Genomic DNA, 20823 nt, shown 5'->3' on the forward strand with positions numbered 1-20823 from the left:
GATTTAAAGAAATATGGATAAAATGAAGAGAAAGTGAATTTTTTTTTCGAGAACCAAATGGAACTTCAAAAACTCATGGATGGGCTTAACAGCAGATTAGAAAATGCAGAAGAAAAGATTAGTGAACTTGAAGATGTAGAAATGTAAATGAATCAAACTGAAACAGAGAAGAAAAAAAAAAAACTGAAGACATTAATTTTTCTTTTAAGCAACCAGAGAGAGGGGGAGAGAGAGAGAGACATTTCTGCTTCTGCCATGAAAGACTAACTGGTACTAGATTTACCTCCTTACTGTAAACAGAAATTGGGCAATATACATGTAATAGCAATATACATTACATGTATATTACATGTATATAGCTGCTTTCGGAAATTGGGTCATAGAACAGCTCAATATGAACACTGTCAGAGCTAAGAGGGAGGAAATGGAAAGAAACAAATGAAGAAATAGGCTGAAATTTTCCCAAATACGATGAAAACTATAAATCCAGATTTATATGGATCTCAACAAAGCCTACGCAGAAGAAGCATAAAAAAACACATCTAAGGATATCATAATCTAATTGCTGAAAACCAGTGATAGAAAAAATGTGAAAGCCAGATAGAAAATAGATACATTATTATATACAAGGGAACAAAGAATGACTATAGACTTGTCAACAGAAACCAGTACAAGCCAGAAGTCAATCAAATGTCATCTTCAACGTGCTGAAAGGAAAAACTGCTAACCTAGATTTCTACATACAACAAAAATATCCTTAAGAGAAATAAAGAATTTTTCAGACAAAAAAAAAAAGATGAGAGAATTTTTCACCAGAGGACTTGCACTGTAAAAAAGAACTAAAGAAAATTCTTGAGGAGGAATGGAAATGATACGAATGATAGGCCTGAAAGGAAACTGACAATTTCATAATTAGAGTTTAAGATTTCAGCACCTATTTGGGGAAAGTAAGCAAAAAAAAAAAAATCAGTAAGGTTATAACATGGATAACCCTTTGAACCAACCTGACCTAATTGCAATGTATTAGAACCTCTCAACAACAGAAGAATATACATTCTTTTCTAGTGCCCATGGAACATTTACAAATGAAGACCATATTCTGGGCCATAAAACAAGATTGAATAAATTTAGGAGAATTTAAGTCATAACAAAATATATTCTGTAATCATAATGGAATTGTAAGAAATCACTTAAAAAGAAATTATCTGGAAAATCTCTGAATATTTGGAAATTAAATAGCACACTTCTAAATAGCCTGTGAGTTAAAGCCACAAGGAAAATACAACATGTTACACATAGCATATCAAAACATATCAAACTCAATATACCAGTATGTGGAATGTTGCTCCAACAGTGTTTATAGGGAAATTTATAGTGTTAAATACTTAGAAAATAATAAAGATCTCAATCAGTGATCTAAACTTCTTTAAGACTCTAGCAAAAGAAGAACAAAGTAAACCCAAATTAAGTAGAAGAAAGGAAATAATAAAGATAGAAGCAGAAATCAACAGACTAAAAAACAGAGAATGGAGAAAAATCAGTGAAACCTAAAGCTGATTTTTTTCTGATAGTAAAACTAGTAAACTTTTAGCCATACTGCTCAGGTAAAGAGAGGGAAAACACTCTTTAATATCAGGAATGAGAAAGATGGCATCATTAAAAATCATACAGATGTTAAATGGACGGTCGAGAATATGTTAAAGAACTTGCTGACACTGAACTGAACTCAGATGAAATGGAAAAATTCCTTGGAAGAAAAAAACTACCAATGTTCACTCAAGAAGAAATAGATAAGCTGAATAACCGTTCCCAATCAGTTAAAGGTATTGAATTTGTAGTTTGTGGCTTTCCCATTAAGAAAGCATCAGACCCAGATGGTATAGGTGAATTGTTCCAAATACTTAAAGAAGTAATACCAATCCTACACAGACTTTTTAAGAAAATAGAGAAGGAAGGAACTTCCCAACTTATTCTGTGATCTGATCATTATCCTGATTCTAAAACCAAACAAGGACATTAAAAGAAAATATTAGTCCACAATTTTTCATGAACATAGACTTAAAACTCCTTAAAATATTTTATCAAATCAATCTATAGCAAAATGTAAAAAGGGTAATATGTTATGGCTAAGGAGTGCTTGTCCCAGGAATGCAAGATTGGGATAACATTGAAATTAATATAGTAACAGACTGGAAAAGAAAAAACAAAATAGATGATCTTTTCAAATAGATGCAGAAAAAAATTTTTGATAAAATTCAACTCCCACTCATGGTAGAATTGTTCAGAAAACTGGCCTGCCAGTTATTATTTAGTGCCTCTTGGCTTCAAATTACTTTTTTTTTTTTTTGCCTGGGTATGATCTTGCAACATTCCCCCTTTGCCAACTAGTACAATGTCAAATTATGTTGAGGCCGGCAGGAAAGATACTAGAGAAGAGAAAAAAGAGTCTTTTCCTAGTTCCAATGTGTCTTTTTCTTTTTGCTCCTACCTGCAAAAAGACACTCAGTAAGTTTCAGCAGTGCCCCAGCAGTCAGCTTCCTACCTCATAGGCGTCTTTATGAATTCCACCAGTGCACCTGCTGACTTCCTTGCAGTTTCCTGATGAGTTCGCTAGGCACCCCCTATGGCTCCCCAGATTTCAACAATATTCCCTGTAAGTGGTTTCCTACTGGGTTTCTGGCAAGTCCAGCCAGTATCCCAGATGGTTTTCTAGTAAGTTCGAAACAGTCCTCACTACAGTCAGCTTGCTGGTGAATTTCATCAGTACTCCAGCAGATTGTTCCCTGTCTGCCAACCTTGACCCACAGACTATGAACAGATCCATCCCCAGGCTACAATCATACCTTCTCCAAAGAAGTCTGAATCCCAGAGTTTGGGAGCATCCCTCCCTTCCAAGTCTGTTCCTTATTTGAGTATTCTCCCTCAACTTTAGAGTGGTATTCTTTAAAGGTCTCTTTTATTTCCTCTTAGTTAATTCTTTGTAAATAGTTAATAATTTTTTATATTAAGCTTTCCTTGTTCATGTTACCATATTTCTCTGTCCTATTTGGATCCTGGCTAATACAGAATTGGTACTGGTAGTAGTCCCAGGAGACAGACTCTCCAAGAAGGAACTTTAGATTTGGTTGTGTTCTTGGGCTTGAGCACAGTGCCACGTTCATTCCAGTGGAAAGTAGGATGCTCATAATTCACGACAAGTGGCATCACAATTTAATCACAGTATAAGCTGTGGTTGATTGAGATGAAGTGCTAACTAAATCAAATACCTTGGGAACCCAATGACTACTGCCCTTGACCTTTATGGCAGTAATGATGGCTACAAACATCATGGCATGGAATGGATTCTCCTTAGTGTACCAAATATTTTTAAAATCACACCTGTTTTTTAATATTATTATTATTATTATTATTAGCTAATAAGACAAGACTATAATAACACTTTTCAACGATTATCTCTCCCTGATACAGACATTTGATAATAGGAAACATTAAAAGAAGGAAACATTAATACAAAATAAATGCCAACTAAAAATCAGTTAAAAATTTGAAAGATAAACCCACAAATATATAATATTTGAAAGTTTTACTCCTAAGATGAAATTGTAATGTACAAAAAGTATAACTTGTATTGTTGGATAGTTTTTTTTTTTTTTTTTTTTTTTTTTTTTTTTTTTTTTTTTTTTTTTGTCGGATAGTTTTGACTTTGGTGACAAGTATTCTAGACATAAGAAAAAGTTCATACTGAATTGATACTCTTCAGATTGTTAAGTGTGTGTCTGAAAACATCTTCAGATTGGGCATTAGTCATCAGTCATTTGACTAAGCTTGTTTTCTTTGTTCATGATGAAAATATGTTGTCTCCTTGCCCTGATTTTGGTTTTGCCATTGAAATGTACATTGCACCCTCATACACTGTTGGTGGGAATGTGAACTGGTGCAGCCACTCTGGAAAACTGTGTGGAGGTTCCTCAAACAGTTAAAAATAGACCTGCCCTACAACCCAGCAATTGCACTGTTGGGGATTTACCCCAAAGATACAAATGCAATGAAACGCCGGGACACCTGCACCCCGATGTTTCTAGCAGCGATGGCCACGATAGCCAAACTGTGGTAGGAGCCTCGGTGTCCAACGAAAGATGAATGGATAAAGAAGATGTGGTTTATGTATACAATGGAATATTACTCAGCTATTAGAAATGACAAATACCCACCATTTGCTTCAACGTGGATGGAACTGGAGGGTATTATGCTGAGTGAAGTAAGCCAGTCGGAGAAGGACAAACATTATATGTTCTCATTCATTTGGGGAATATAAATAATAGTGAAAGGGAATATAAGGGAAGGGGGAAGAAATGTGTGGGAAATATCAGAAAGGGAGACAGAATGTAAAGACTGCTAACTCTGGGAAACGAACTAGGGGTGGTAGAAGGGGAGGAGGGCGGGGGGTGGGAGTGAATGGGTGACGGGCACTGGGGGTTGGGTTATTCTGTATGTTAGTAAATTGAACACCAATAAAAAATAAATTAAAAAAAAAAAAAAGAAATGTACATTGCTTTTACTTCAGATTTTACACCAGTTTCTGATTTCAGGTTGGAGCATTCCACAGCAACATTCACTTCTCTCTGCATTTCTTCTATTGAAGTATTTACAAAGCACTGAAGCTCCCAGCTCACAAACAGTAGAAAATGCCAAAGGACAGACGGTGTAGGATAGTATTCAAATAATGTTCAGATCTCCCTTCAAGGTTAACATCATTACAAAGAATCACATGTCAGAACTGCTGATTTAAGGACTTACTTAGCCTTCAAACCTGTGATTTGTGGGGGTACCACTCCCACTTTATAAAGTATAAATGCATCTAACCATGCTAATGTATTTGCAAGCAAGACTCACCGTTAGCAGACAGGGCCTTGACCTCACACTTGTAGCTTGGGAATGAGTGGATTATGACTGCTGTTCTCCCCACGTTCTTCTGTCTTGCTGCTTGGAAATGTCAACTTGACCGTTCAGTTTCACTTTTCAGTCTTTTCTGTTCATGCTTTCAGCTGATATCTTTAGATTCCTTTAAAATCAGTAACATCTCTGTGTCGAATGATTAAGCTTTAATTCTCACAGGAGAATTATCATATTTTTTTCCCATCATTTTCCCCATCAACCATTTTTCCTGGGGATTTAGAAAAAGTAAATTTGCCAAGAGACTTCAAGGAGGAATCCCTATATGGGAACACTAATATAAATCAACTACAGCTCTCATCTAGGGGTTGGTGAGAATACAAAGTATATTTACCTTGGGACATTTTCTTTTAAACAGACACTTAGCTTATAACCCAGCATTTCCACTCCTAAGTATTAACTCAGCATAAAATTAAATATATGTCTGCCCAAGGACTTGTAAGTTTATAGCTGCTTTATTTATACTGTCCCAAATCTGGAACCATCTCACATGCCCATCAGTGGCAAATACATAATCAAATTTTGGTATATCTGTACAATAGAATACCATTTAGCAGTGAAAGGATATTGAACCACAACATGGATACAAAAAGGATGGATACAAAAGAAGACAGATACAAGCCACTACTGGAATCAAATTATTGTATGATTCTATTTATAGATATTCTATTAAACACAAAACTATAGTGACAGTAGATCAGCAGTTGCCGCAGAGTGGGGACTGCAGAGGGTCTCATGAGAAAACCTTTAGGGGTGATGCGCCCAAAACTCACAGAATTGTACTGTTAAAATTAGTGAATTTGATTGTAAGTCAATTATGTCCAAATCAAGTGACCAAATAGATTCCCAAAATTATATTCTTTTATATTTTTAATAGTTAGAAAATGAGTTTACAAAAAGATATTTATAATAGCATATAAGTATTTGGAATACCTAGAAATTAATTTCTAAAGAAGTGTAAAGATAAAATTAAGGGGCCATAAAGAGGATATAAAATACTAATTCCTTGTTCCTGGATTGAAGATTCAGTATGGTGAAGACAGGAATTCTCCTCAAATTGACAAATAGATTTATTCTAATCCCATAAAAACTCTCGCATTTTTAGCCTGTTTCTCTGATTCCAGATTTTATATGGAAAGGCTGTAAATAATAATAGAAAAAAATAGGTGGACTTGCTCTACTATAAACCAAGATTTATCATGGAACTATAATGATTATAGCACCATGGTAATGGTGCAGGAATGGTCAGTGGATAAATGGGATGTAATAGCCCAATAATATACCCAGTTTTATGTAGACATTTCTATGAGGTTTCTATGACAGAAGTGACATACCTGATCGGAGGGGAAAATAATTGACTTTTCAATAAGTGTGGCCCCAAAAGATCAATTTTAGTGCATTAAAGTACTAGGTGTGAAAGGCAAGGGCTTTTAACAAAGAATATAGAATATCTCCATGGCCTTAGGAAGGGTTTCTTCAACAAGACACAAGCATTAGGACTGATAAATTTGACTACAATGAAATGAAAAACTACTATCATTAAAAGACCATTAAAAAAAAAATCACAGAGTGGGAGAAGATACAGTCTGTTCTGCTACAACATTTGTTTCTGTTAACACCAGTAAGTTCATATATATGATTGGTGAGTAGGTGGGATAATGATGTCAATTTAATGGAAGTAATATTGGTTCTTACTCCATTTTCCCTAGCAAGCTAATGTTTTGTGTCATCAAATAGCAGCAAATAAACAGAATATACATAGTTGAGTGGTGCATGCACTGTACATGATGCCCGTCTACCTCAACATGGCCTGTTTTCTCGATTTAGACATGTGCTTTATCTTAAAAATCATTTATTGCACCTTTCACCTTATCTTCATTATTCAGTAGCTCCAACCTTCTTTTTTTTTTAATTTTTTATTTATTTACGATAGTCACACACACAGAGAGAGAGAGAGAGAGAGAGGCGGAGACATAGGCAGAGGGAGAAGCAGGCTCCATGCACCAGGAGCCCGATGTGGGATTTGATCCTGGGTCTCCAGGATCACACCCTGGGCCAAAGGCAGGCGCTAAACCGCTGCACCACCCAGGGATCCCTCCAACCTTCTTTATACCCCTTTCTGTCAATCTATCTTTTCTTTTCTTTCTTTTTAATTATTATTTAAAGACAAAGCATTTTATTTACTCTAGTATTTTTATTAGGAATTTAAAATATCTTTTAAACTGTATTAGTATTTTTAATTAGGCTTCTTAGTGATTTTGCTAGACTCTGGTTACAAAGTAGCAATAGGCTTTGAGAAATCAGCCCTGACCCCATTTTCTCTGTAATCTCTACTATTTGAGGAACACAATTTTGCAGAAAGTACCATTTCTTTTTTTTTTCTTTGAAAGTACCATTTCTAGAAAGCATATTTCACATTTTTTAAAAAAGATTTATTCATTTTAGAGAGAGAGAGTGCACAAGTGGGAAGGGCAGAGGGAAAGGGAGAGAGAATCTTAAGCAGGCTGTGCTGAGTTGCAGAGCCCACTGTGGGGCCCAATATCATGACCCCTAGGCCATGACCCAAGCCAAAATCAAGAGTCGGATGCCCAACTAACTCTGCCATCCAGGTGCCCTCATATTTCACATTTTTGCAGAAACTCCCCCTTTGCAACACATCTGTATGACAAAGGACTGCAGTGCTTCATCAATGGGAAGACACAATTATTTCACACTTTAACCTCTCTACAGTTGGATTGTATTTTACAGTAGGTGGAATCTTTTGATTTTAATTGCCAGTTTTTTCTTTTTTAGTGGTGCATTTTGGAAGCTATTGGTTACTTAGATTTGATAAAGTACTGTAGTAAAGAACAACAAATCAAGTTTTAGAAGACAGGCAACCCAACAGAGAAGTGGCAAAAACCTTGAACAGTCACTTCACAACAGAAGAAATCTCTGTGGCTAGTAAATATTTGAAAAAGAACGTGTGATCTCATAAACCAGTTGCACATTAAATATACAGTGAGATGCTTTTACATGTTGACAGAAGTTTAAGAAACTGACAACAAGTGTTGATGTGGACATAAAAAGATGCATATGGTATGATTCTGTTCATATGAAGTTAAAAACAAGCAAAACTAAGCAGTGTTGCTTAGGAATGAGTTATGTAGTTGGTTTAAAAAAAAACATTTTAAAGAAGAAGGGAAATCATCATCACAAATGTCAAGATGATGGGTATGTTTGGGGGTAAAAAGGGGAGATTTATGATTGGAGGCATACAAGGAGGCTTTTCGTCTCCTGGTGCACTCTGTTTCTTCACTTGGATGGGTTTATTATTGTTAAACTTAAATATATGTCTTATGTAGCTGTCTGTGTATTTCAGAATAAAACCAAAAAGAGGAATCATCAATTATAGCAAATGTTGTTGATAGGTCCTCGGTAATATGAGGACTGAGACTTGAACATTGGGTTAAAGCAAAGTGGAGACTCCTGATGAACACAGCCAATTATCTCAGTGGAGTGGTTGGGGCAGTGATTTGTTTGGAATGGCTTAAGAGACTGACAGGAGAGGAATTGAAGACTATGAGTAAGCAGAACTCAGGAAAATTTTTAGATATGAAGGAAAAATATAGTAGGGACTAGAGGCTATATAGAAAGTTTTACATTAAATATATAGAATATCAGGAGAATATAAAGATAAATTTTCTGAAATGCCGAAGGTAATAGGGTAGGATAAAGGAAAGGAGAATTTTTTTGTGTGTATGGATTACAGTTTTGGGGAGAGGATGGGAAATTTGTAATACCTATATTTGTGGAGAATTAACATTAAAGCTACTTTTAAGTCTTGGATATGTACATATGCCACACATAACATTTCATATCTACTAATGGAAAGAATCACGAACATCATCTTACTTAACACTTTTCTGAAAGAGGATGAACCAGAGGAATTAAGTGCTTGCTTAAAATTGTACCATTACTAACAATTCTAGCATAAAACACAGATTAGCTCCTGCCCCTTGGTTCAGTGCTCTTTTTATAGTATTATCTATAATATGGCTTGCTCTTAAGTCAGGTTTTATATAATCATTATATTTTATAGTAGAGTTTATTTGGATAATACTTCAGTTAGCCTTTGCTGCATAATAAATCACCTCAGAACTTAATGGATTAAAATAACCATCATATTATTATTTCTCATGATCCCATGAGTTAGATGAGCTCAACTGGGACCATTCATGTGGCTGCAGTCATTGGCACCTCCACCAGGAGGAGAGGGGCTAAAATGGCCTCCCTCGCATGTCTGGAACCTTGGTGCTATTTGTTGGCTGGGGCTTTCTCATCATAGTGTAACCTGGACTTACTTACTTGGTGGTGAAACCATTCTAAGAAGGCAAACATGGAAGTCTAGACTCCTGAACTTGTACAGTATCACATCCTCCACATTAAATGATTCAAAGCAAATCACACATCCAGTCCAGATTTCAGAGGTGAAGCAGTAGGCTGCCGCATCTCTTGATGAAAGGAGGTACAAATTATTGTGGCCACGTTTTTCCATCTATCACAGATAATTATAAATTTTAAATTTAATCATTAACTTTATTTTCTAATGTTAATTTTTACTTAATATAGAGCTAAAAGCTGTTGATTTGGGGTATCTAATAATGTAGTTTAGCTAATACATGAGAAAAGAAAAATTTGACAATGAAAAAGTATTTAACAAAAAAAAGTTGTTTTCCAGATTTTCTATTCTCTGTGATATAAAGTAGACAAATGCTTATTTTTTAATAAAAGTTGGCTAAGGAAATTGCACTGCTGGGAATTTACCCCAAAGATACAGATGGAGTGAAACGCCAGGACACCTGCACCCCGATGTCTATAGCAGCAATGTCCACAATAGCCAAACTGTGGAAGGAGCCTCAGTGTCCATTAAAAGATGAATGGATAAAGAAGACGTGGTCTATGTATATAATGGAATATTACTCAGCCATTAGAAACGACAAATACCCACCATTTGCTTTGACGTGGATGGAACTGGAGGGTATTATGCTGAGTGAAATAAGTCAATCGGAGAAGGACAAACATTATATGGTCTCATTCATTTGGGGAATATAAAAAATAGTGAAAGGGAATAAAGAGGAAAGGAGACAAAATGAGTGGGAAATATCAGAGAGGGAGACAGAAGATGAGAGACTCCTAACTCTGGGAAACGAACAAGGGGTGGTGGAAAGGGAGGTGGGCAGGTGTGGGGGTAACTGAGTGGCGGGCACCGAGGGGGGGGCACTTGATGGGATGAGCACTGGGTGTTATGCTATATGTTGGCAAATTGAACTCCAATAAAAAAAATAAAATAGAAAAGTTGGCTAAGAACAAGGGGGAAACTTGCTGAATATCTTTGTTGCTTATAGTATTGGATAAATCATTATTTTCTGAGATTACCATTAACGTTTTATTTTCATCTTTGTGGATTTTCATGTTACAGAATATAATGGAATGTAATGCAACTAAAAAGAGCAATTAATAATTTTCCATGAAGTATAATAATAGTAAATTTCCAGGCACTGTGCTAATTACATTTTTGTAAAATTTCACATAAGTTTACTTGACAGCTGTCTATATCGAGTACCTACTATGATTCTTTTGCTGTGCTAAGACTTGGGACTATTACTTTGAACCATGTAGACGTGATTCCTTCATATTCCATCCCAGGTGAGAATCAGGGAAGTTTCTCTAAAGAAACTTTCTAAGCCAGGACCTAAAGGTTAGCTAAGGTAAGAGTGGGAAAGGAAAAAGGAAGTCTTCGGGAAAGGAATGGCTTGGACAAAGGCCTTGTGGAGGTAAGCAAGTGTAAGGAACATTAAAAGAACCAGGAAAAAAGAAAAACAACTATTATGTTTAAAGCCTAGAATGTGAAAGGGGTGAGGCAAGAGAAGATTTTTATGCTAAAGACCATAGGAAACCTCTGATAGAGATTTTTTGCTCAGATGATTGTTTTAGAGAAGTCACAGGCTGTGGTCTGGGTAAGGGGCATAGCCAGGAAGAAGTAAGAGTTGACCCTATGAGACCGTCAAAACAGATATGAATTAGGTGAGTGTGAGAATGAAGACAAGTGTATGAATCCTAGAGGTATTGCGGAGATGGAAGCAACCAGATTTACTGACCAGATATGGAATAGAGGGACGAACGCAAGATGGCAAACTCTTGGTCTCCTGGCTTGTAGTGCCTTTAATGACTTGGAGCATAAGTGGAGGAAGAGGTTTAAGAAGGCATTCTTGTACAGGGTTTGCTATAATATCCTAACTCTGTTTTGAGGCTAAATACTTGGGTCTCTTTTTTTGTATTCTCTACTATTTGAAGTAATTTTTCTAGTATCAACTAAGAAAAGTATTGATTCATCTTCAGTAAAATCCAGTCAAGTGTAGCAATGCTGCCATAACCTGAATTTATACTTCTGATCTGAAAGATTTTACTTTAGCATGAACTCCTTAATAGATAGAATAGTAATATTCTGTTGCCATAGTGTATTTCATTAAGCAGTGTACTTCTTAAATTTTTGAGATTGCTTAAAGAGAATAATGGTTGAGAAGCAATATATAGATACCTATTTTTAGCCTTAAGCCTTTTATTCATTGATCTCACATAATTTCATAATTAATATTTGTCCAAGATTTAAAACTAGAGTTTGTTAAAAGAACTTTTAAAAATTGTTTGTCTCTTTTTCATTTGATCTTAGCCAAAAGGCCGAGAAGGGATTATTTCTCTCATTTTATTGTCCTTCATGACTCTAGGAAGTAGAAGAGTAGTTTACATTTATACCAGGAAGAAAAAATACATAAGATAGCTTGATAAAAAAGAAGCCTATGTACATGGGAAACTAATATTGTATGTCAACTATACTTCAATTAAAAAATTCCCCATGTCCCCCAAAATATGAAGTCCGATCATTGGTAGATTTATCTTTCCTTTAGATGTTTAGTGATAATTAAGGTAAAAGAATTAACTATTATGTCTTAGAAGGTCAAGCTTCCTTTGACAATAGAACTTTTTTTAGTCTTTGTGGTTTGAATTTCATAGCTATCTGTAGATTATATATATATTTTTTTTTATCTGTAGATTATATTAAAGTATATTTAGTCATCTTACATTATTGTCCTACTTAAACCTAAAAATGTTGCCTGAAATTTTCTGATCCTCATTCTAGAAGGTACCATATATTCAATAGTGTTTCTCCCATGTGTTCTCCATAGACTGTATTTTCTATTATTCTCAATATTTTGTAAGTTTAAAAGCAACCTCTTTTTTTTCTTGTTTTTTCCTTAGGCACCACAAGGGCCCCCAGGGATGGGGAAGTACCAGGGGTGGACTATAATTTCATTTCTGTTGAACAGTTCAAAGCACTGGAAGAGAGTGGAGCATTATTAGAAAGTGGAACATATGATGGTATGTCCCCAACTATTGACAACAGCAGCAACCCAGAAAACTATCTTGGATGGCTAGAATTACTCAAAGGGAATTTGATCAGTGAAATAGCATTTTTTTAAGTTGTTTTCTGTTGGTCTTGGGAAAATTTTCTTTTGGTTAGCCTATTTGTAATTTACTGCCTAAAATGGGATTAAATAATAAGCAGAAGTGTCCCATCATATTATAAAGCTGATTATGAAGAATGTACTAAAATCATTCAAACTAGCCAGTTTGCATATTTTGTAGTAATTCGAATTCGTCAATATGAACTCAACAAGCGTTTATTGTTTGCTTTCTGTTTGTGGTTAGGAATCCAAATACCGTGTACTTTAAAAACATCTATAGCTTGTCTCTCTTGGAGAAAAGAGAATAGAGATTGCGATGAAAACAAAAAATGGAGTAGTTGATTTTCCTTTCATATTTCTTCTCTACCCACTTGTTTCTAGGAAGTAGAGACTTAAGATCAGTTTCCGTTTTTAAATGATGCCATGTTCCCTCTTCTGTTCTCCCTTATCTAACACTCTTCACTGGCAGGCTTGTCCATTCCCATGGCACACTACACTTCTCCATCATTGCTTTATCATACTATTCCAGTTGCCTTTTTCACAAGCTTGGTGAAAGCCACATCATGTCTTTCTTACCCAGTAATATCTTCAGTACCCAGAGATGGTGTTCAAAAAACACTAACCTTGAATTCAGCATATCTAGGTATGCTTGGTGTTTTATCCAAAAGAGTAATTATTCATAATTCTTCTCTTTAGCTGCACTATGAGCACAAAACAGAGTCAGCATTTCCCTCTTCCCTATATTTTGCATCTGTCTGTCACCATATCTAGCCATTTCTTCCCCTGGAGCAGCTTTCATGATGCCTTTCTTTTCACTCTCACACCTCCTGGTAGGCCCTGACTGACCTTGTGTCTGGGCTACTGTGGCTGCTTCTTCCCCCTATCCAACCCACCTGCCCACTGCTCTCTCTCTGTTCACAGTCTTCTGTGATTTCCTTTTGCCTGCTCAGTTTGCCTCAGAGCTGCCCTTTCTGGGCATAGCTCCCACAACTCATTCCTTCATTTATTCACTCATTCATTCATTTGATCCTTCTTTCATTCATTCAGCAAACTGCTTATTAAGTACCTATGACGTGCCAAGCCCTATAAGAGGGACTAGGGATACTGTGGTGAATGATACTGAGATGTACTGCCTTAATAAATCCTATATCTGAGTAGGAAAGGCAGTCAGAAAAAAGCAAGATCACTGTAAAAGGGGATGTTATGAAGGAAACAAAAAATGAGATTGAAAGAAAATAGTAGAAATGTCTTATTTAGATAAAGTGGCCAGTAAAGACTTCTTCACTGAAGAGGAAATGACCACTGCTTATTACTTTGATGCCAATAGCCTATTCTCATTCACCTACTCTTAAAGGCGCAACCATTCTGGTATGTTTAATAGAAATGCTTTTATTCATAGGCATTCTTGCAAAATGTGTCCTATGTGCATGCATTTATTATTTGCATCTGGACTGTATTCTGTATCTTTCAATTTTTAACTACTTTCAGTTATTTCAGTGTTTTTTAGATTCATCCATGTCGCTGTCCTGTATTCACATGTTAATTCATTGCTTTTTAACCCCCTCAGTGCTCCACGTTGTGAAGCCACTGCATTTCACTTAACCCCTCTCCTAGTGATTGACTTCCAGATTACTTCCAAGCCTCCCTCACCACAGATAGAGCTGCAACATCTTCTTCTTCTACACCTGTGTGAGGATGTTGGTGGTACATATACCCAGAGGCAGATTTGTCGGGTTCTAAGGTCTGCAGGTACTTAATCTGATGGAGCAGTTGAGGCTGCTTGGTAGCTGCATTCCCACCAGCCTTGCTTGAGAGGTTGATTCCTGTAGCTGCTATAGTAAGGGCTTGACATCCTCATCATCCAGTTTTACAGTTTTGTCAATCTGATGGCCGTAGAAATCATATCTCCTTTTAATTCTAGCTTCACTGGTAGAGAGTTGGGACATCTTCTCATATGCTTGTTAGTGTTTTGGACTTCTGCAAATTATCTTCTCATTTGTTTTGTACATTTTTTTAAAAGTTGGATCTCAATCCACATTCCAGTTTGTGGACATTCCTTAGATACTTAGATATTTATTTAGATATTAATTTCTTATTGGATATAAATATTTTCTCCCATTTGGCCACTTAATAGGCTTGTCCTGTGCTTCTTCGTTAAACAGAAATCCTTAGTTTTTGTCAGATTTATCACTCTTTTTCTTAGAGTTTGTGCTTTTGAAGTTTTAAGAAATCCTTCTCTATTCTTAGATCACAAAGACATTCTCCCTCATTTTCCTCTGTTAAGTATAAGAACATGGGAGATAACAAAGTGGCATATTACATATTATTAATTGCCATGTGCTAAATTCAAAGGAAATACAAATTGAAATGTACCGTTTCACAGCCTTCAGATGGACAGAAATTTTAAAGCCTGTGGAAATTTTCCACTTGTGGAAAGTGGGAATTCCCAAATACTGCTGGCAAGAGTATAAAATGAATACCATACCTTTGGGGAGCATGTTGGCAATAGCTAGTAAATTTGAAGATGCACTCAACTGTGACCCAGCAGTTACCCCTCTGGATGCCTGCTCTAGAGAAATCCTTATCTATGTGCATATGGAGTCACATACTAGAACAGTCGTTACAGAGCTATTTAAAATAGTAAGAGAATGGAAACAACTCTGTTTTAGTAGGGGAATTCATAAAATGCATTTTAACTTGCTCATGAAAATGGACTATTATACAGCAATTAAATAAACTTGAATCTATATGTATGAACAGGAACAAGACTTAAAAATATAACTGTATGAAAGTAAAGTTGTAAATACATACAGCATACTGTTTGTAAAAAAGATACGAAATGTTATAAAAACCTTTATGAACCTTTGAAAACAGTGGTATTTATGTTATGTATGCATATATATACATCCCAGTTGTACACAATGTGCAGGGAACTGACACATACCAACCTCAGGACAGTTCAGGGAGAGCATGGAAAGGATTGACAGGAAGTTAGGGCTTTAATTGAATATGTGACCATATATATCCTTAGGGGAAAAAAAGGGAAACCTGAAAGGAAGCTGGCAGAAGTTAAATAAATAAGGATGTTTCTAAAACAATTGTCTGTGATTTTGTATGTATCAAAAATATTTAATAGTTCATAGTTCTATTTGAAAAATGAAAAAAAAAAACAGAAAAGGACAAAGCGGGGGGGAACAGCTTCAAAAAGATGAAAACTTTTTTCTGTCAACACCTATAGTCAGGATTCACAAACTATGTCATTTTTATGCCTTAGTATATCTGAAATCTGGTTATTTACCAACAACTCAAGAAACATAGATCTAATTTCCTTGTATGCAATGCTTATTTTCTTTTTTAATTAAAGTCCAATAGGTGTGTTTAAGTAAGGAAGCTACTGGGATTTATTACAAAGTCCTAAAATTTTAATGATCATGGGGAATAATCAAAATATCCTAAATTTGTCTGATTTCACCCAAGAAAACAGTTCAACTACCTAGTGTGAGATAATAATTACCAAGACTACACAGTACAGTGTGTATCTAGTGTTGCTACTAAAACTACCATCCGTAGGGAAGGTGGATATTTGATTTTTGTCATGGAATATACAAATTCCAGGGTAGCATGATTGTTGGACATAATGCAGGAAAAATTGAGATCCTGGAGCATCCTGTTCCCCAACCAGACCTCTCTTTAGAACATTTCTGGGCCTTCTGCCCCAGAGAAATGTGAGCTGGCATCTTCACTGGGTCCTTGTTTTACCATGGGCCAGAAAGTTTGCGGAGACCCTCTGAGTCTGTTTTAATGAGAATTTTTGCAGCGTCTGCCTGACAGGAGTAATTCCATTTCAAATGTGGATTTGGAAGCAAGGGAAATCCTTGAGTAGGGGGAGGCGAGATATAGTTGAAAATTTATTTTGCTTTGATTTCATTGTTTTGTCTTGAATATTTTAATGACAATTACTGCCCAAAGTCAGATTTCCAAAAGATTTATCTTAATGCTTTTCCCTCAAGGCACACATGACTCAAGGTAAACCGACTTGTAGATTTGCCTTGGTATTATCGTGAACACCTATAGTGTTCTCATCTGGGACAAATAATTCATCATATACCCCATTAATTTACTTTATGTGATGAATGTCTTAATTGCCTCCTTAGGAGCCCAGGAATTTGATTAGAAGGTGTGACTTTAAAAATAAATAAACGAAGGAAGATCACGAATATTTTATTCCCTACCCATATCTATCTTTCTCTATAGCATTAGCATAGTGGCTGATAAAAGGTAAAAACTTGCAACCGTAAACTGTTAATAAGCTAGACCTTTTGAATGGCTTTCCATTGTATTTGGCTGCCTCCTGAGAACTGCATGACAAATTAAGAAGATATTCAATTGTTTTCATTCTACTCTGGAGCATTTATTTTTACTGCAAAAATTCCTGATCCTCAAGATGTAGCATATCAAAGTATTTCTTGCTTTCTGAGAGCAAGCCAATATTGAATTATGCTAATAATGTCTCTATTTGTTCAATAAATTATTAGAATGCTCAGAAAACCTAAAAATTACTTTTACATAAACAGCCTACATTTCAGCACACGCTGGTTCATAGCTTTATCCTTTACCCACATATTTCCTCATTTTACCAAAATGGTTCATTATGTTACACATCAGAACAGAATTCTTTGAGTTCATTTTCTCTTCCTTTAACTCCCACTTCTTATGCCAGTTAGTCTTAACACAAGAGCATTGATGCATTTAATTTCACAATCAGGCCATCATTTAGAGCCCATGCAAAGTAAGCCCTGTAGGAATAAATAATCTGTGTACATGAAGTCAACTTCCTATCCTTAGTACAAATAGTATTAAAAAGTTAGATAATGTTAGAATATCCATGATGAAGGATACTTGAGAAATTAGTTCTTTCTGTTCTTTCTCCCTCCTCCACTTCCAAGAAGAAGTATTTTGGCTTCCTTTTGGCCAGTGGTGGTCATTCAGAATCCTTGATATAAGACAGCAGGGCAGAGACGTACCCTGGGTCATACTGTTCTGACTCTCAATTCAACATCATTCCTTTCAGCTGCTGTTATTTTGTCCATTTCAGGAAACTTTTATGGAACTCCTAAGCCTCCAGCAGAACCCAGCCCTTTCCAGCCAGATCCAGTTGATCAGGTCCTCTTTGATAATGAGTTTGACACAGAATCCCAACGGAAACGAACTACGTCTGTCAGCAAGATGGAAAGAATGGACAGCTCTCTTCCTGAAGAGGAAGAAGATGAGGACAAGGAAGCTGTTAATGGCAGTGGAACTGCAGGTTTGTGAATAGATGAATAACTTTAACTGATCTATCTTCCAGGTGGACTTTAATGTGACACTGAATTGAAAGTAGTTAAAATCTATCCTAAAGCATGTACAGAGCAAGTGATGTGATTCTAATTTTTTTTTAAAGGTTGTGTATGGAACGAAGTGTATCTCTGTCAACCATCTTAGAAACTGAAGTGAGTTGCACCAAGTGGCAATTTTGATAAGTCAGTAATAAACTATCATTAGTAATAATATAATATATTATGATCCTACTGCTTAAAAGATTTGAGGTTCCAAGTATGAGAATGTTGTTGGCCTAAGTCATACTTTACAGGACATGAAAAAAAATACAGTTTTAAGATACGGCCTTCAACTGAAAATGCAGAGGGATAGAAACATGCCAGTAAAAATTATCGGAAAGATTTGTTAGCTGTGTGTTGAGTTTAAATTCTGAATCACTCAAATAAATTTCCAAACCTGACTCTTATTTTTCATTAAATGCAAAATCACCAGAAATTTAGTGGTGGAGAATCTTCCTTTGAGTACCCCTAAAATATGTTATGGTTGCTTCAGAGATTCTTACTCTTCTAATTGAGTGTGTAACTAGGAAGCCACAGAATAACAGCAGAACTAATTTCAGTGCTATTTATTATAATATTTTTATTCAAAACACTAGAATATGAGCTTCATAAGGGCCGGAAAGTTTTTGCTTTTGTTCATTGCTGCATCCTTTATTTTTTTTTTTTTAATTTATTTATGATAGTCACACACAGAGAGAGGCAGAGACACAGGCAGAGGGAGAAGCAGGCTCCATGCACCGGGAGCCCGACGTGGGATTCGATCCCGGGTCTCCAGGATCACGCCCTGGGCCAAAGGCAGGCGCCAAACTGCTGCGCCACCCAGGGATCCCTGCTGCATCCTTTAATCATAAACAGTGCCTGGTGCAAACTAGGAACTAAGAAAATATTTTATTGATATACAATAGATGAATGAATTTGATCACATCCCCAAATTTGCAGAACCCATTACCATATTATTTTCCCAAAGCATCTGATTTTTTCATCAACTACTGAAATTTGTTGTGTATATTGTATTTACTGTCTTAATATGTTCATTTGTGTCCTCCTTCAGAGTGTGAGCCCTGTCTTACAGTCCTAACATCTCACATAATAACATAATAACATGATACATAATATGTTTATTACCCCATTGTATTTGGGTGTAGAGACTGCAAACAGGCCTAAAAAGGATTAAGTGAATTTACATCTAATTCTTTAAGGGCTATTAAGGGAAATCATCACACAGTAGAGCCTTTTTTTTTTTTTTTCAGTGGAGCCTTTTGATGTTGATGTCCGCCTTCTTCTCCCACAGAATTAAGTCTGTTAACATTCTTAAATGTTTAAGACTGAGATTAGAGACCATGTATCTATCCCAATGTGGGAATTTGTATATTCTTATTTTGAGGATGGGGGGGATGTTCTGTTTTTACTTTCTGATGTGGAGCTTTTCTGTTACCACTGGAGTTCTTTTAGAGAGAAACCTATCTGTGATCTCCACAGTTTTATGCTTATCATGTAAGCTGGTTGCTAAGCCAGATGCTACTGACTTTCTGGTGGTCATATTTAAAGGGAGTGTATCCAAGAGTGGGAGGCCGTTTGCATACTACCTCTTGTGTGTAGATACCGTAGGACACTTCCACTGGATTATGTATGTCTTGGTAAGAGAAAATATTCAGACTATTTGAATGAAAAAACAATAAAAGACATGACTAAATGCACTTGGTCTTTTCTGAATAAGTACTAAGTCTAGTTGTTAACTTATTGAAATACACTTTGTGTGTTGCTTTTGGGTATTAGAATTCCTGCCTTGAACAATCAGAAAATTGTTGGGGATGGCAGTGGGGAAAGAAGAGTTAAAGATTTATTTGTATATACCAACATGTATATTATTTTATATCTTGCTGAAGAATGTAAGAATGCTAATATGCCCACATAGGATGATATATGTTATATAATAATGCTAAAATAAAATCTTTTTCCAAGAGATGATTGTTACATAAACAGTATTGTCAAGTCATTGACTATTAAGGAAACTTAATACACAGTCACTTTGAATTATATTCAGATAAGTATGAGAAATCATATAGTTCCTTTGTTTTCCTCCATCATACTTCTGTCCCAAGAATGTAACTCCCTTCCAGATTGATTTACACATTGGGTGCCTTTTAATTTCTGTCACTTTTGTTTTGCCTGGAGAATGAATCTTGTGTTTTATTCAAGCTATTCATTCAACAAATATTTATTGAGCACTTGCTAAGCTACTGCGTGCTAGGCATTTTTCCAACAGCTAGGAAAAAAGCGCTGAACAAAACAGACAAAAACTCCGTCTTCAAAATTTTGCCTTCTAGTGGGAAAGAATTATCCAACATGAATGAATATAGCATGTAGTATATTAGAGAGTGCTAAAGAGAAAAACAAAGCAGAAAAGGAGAAGGATAAAAAGTAACAGTGGCCAAAAAAAAAAAGTAGCAGTGGCCGATTTGTGATTTTAGATAGAGTAGCAAAAAAGATCTCACTGAGAAGAGGACTTTGAAAGAAGTGATGATGTAAACTCAAAATATCCAGGAGAACAACATTCCAGCCAGAGGGAATTTTAAGTACAAATGCCCTGAGGGGAAAAAATACCCTGAGGTGGGAGCATGCCTGGAATATTCAGACAAAGGCCAGGAAACCAATATAATTGGATACAAAATGGACAATGCATTATATGTGGTTGGAACAGGGCAGCCCCTGTGGCGCAGCGGTTTAGCGCTGCCTGCAGCCTGGGGTGTGATCCTGGAGGCTCAGGATCGAGTCCCATGTTGGGCTCCCTGCATGGAGCCTGCTTCTCCCTCTGCCTGTGTCTCTGCCTCTCTCTCTCTCTCTGTGTCTCTATGAATAAATAAATTAAAATCTTAAAAAAAAAATTTTATATGTGGTTGGAACAGAGTGATGGAAGGAAATAGAATAGTAAGCAATGATTGGGGGGTGTGGAAATGATATTATGTAGGATCTTATATGTTGTTGGAATA

The 20823-nt window shown here is 36.0% G+C and overlaps 1 protein-coding gene and 1 long non-coding RNA gene across 6 annotated transcripts in view; one reads left to right on the top strand and one right to left on the bottom strand.

Moving 5' to 3' along the window:
* The window catches only part of LOC140600616 (uncharacterized), a 487558-nt gene that overhangs the window by 233819 nt on the left and 232916 nt on the right, over window positions 1-20823 (bottom strand). The window lies entirely within an intron of this gene.
* MAGI3 (membrane associated guanylate kinase, WW and PDZ domain containing 3) overlaps window positions 1-20823 on the top strand; it is a 236323-nt gene that overhangs the window by 143039 nt on the left and 72461 nt on the right. For all 5 annotated transcript variants that reach the window (XM_072769095.1, XM_072769091.1, XM_072769092.1 and 2 more), the window contains exons 3-4: window positions 12253-12372; window positions 17554-17763. In XM_072769095.1, the coding sequence (XP_072625196.1) occupies window positions 12253-12372; window positions 17554-17763 (330 nt within the window). The remainder of the gene's footprint in view (window positions 1-12252; window positions 12373-17553; window positions 17764-20823) is intronic.

This window comes from Canis lupus, chromosome 12 (genome assembly GCF_048164855.1).
Source record: "Canis lupus baileyi chromosome 12, mCanLup2.hap1, whole genome shotgun sequence".
Classification (NCBI taxonomy): Eukaryota; Metazoa; Chordata; class Mammalia; order Carnivora; family Canidae; genus Canis; species Canis lupus.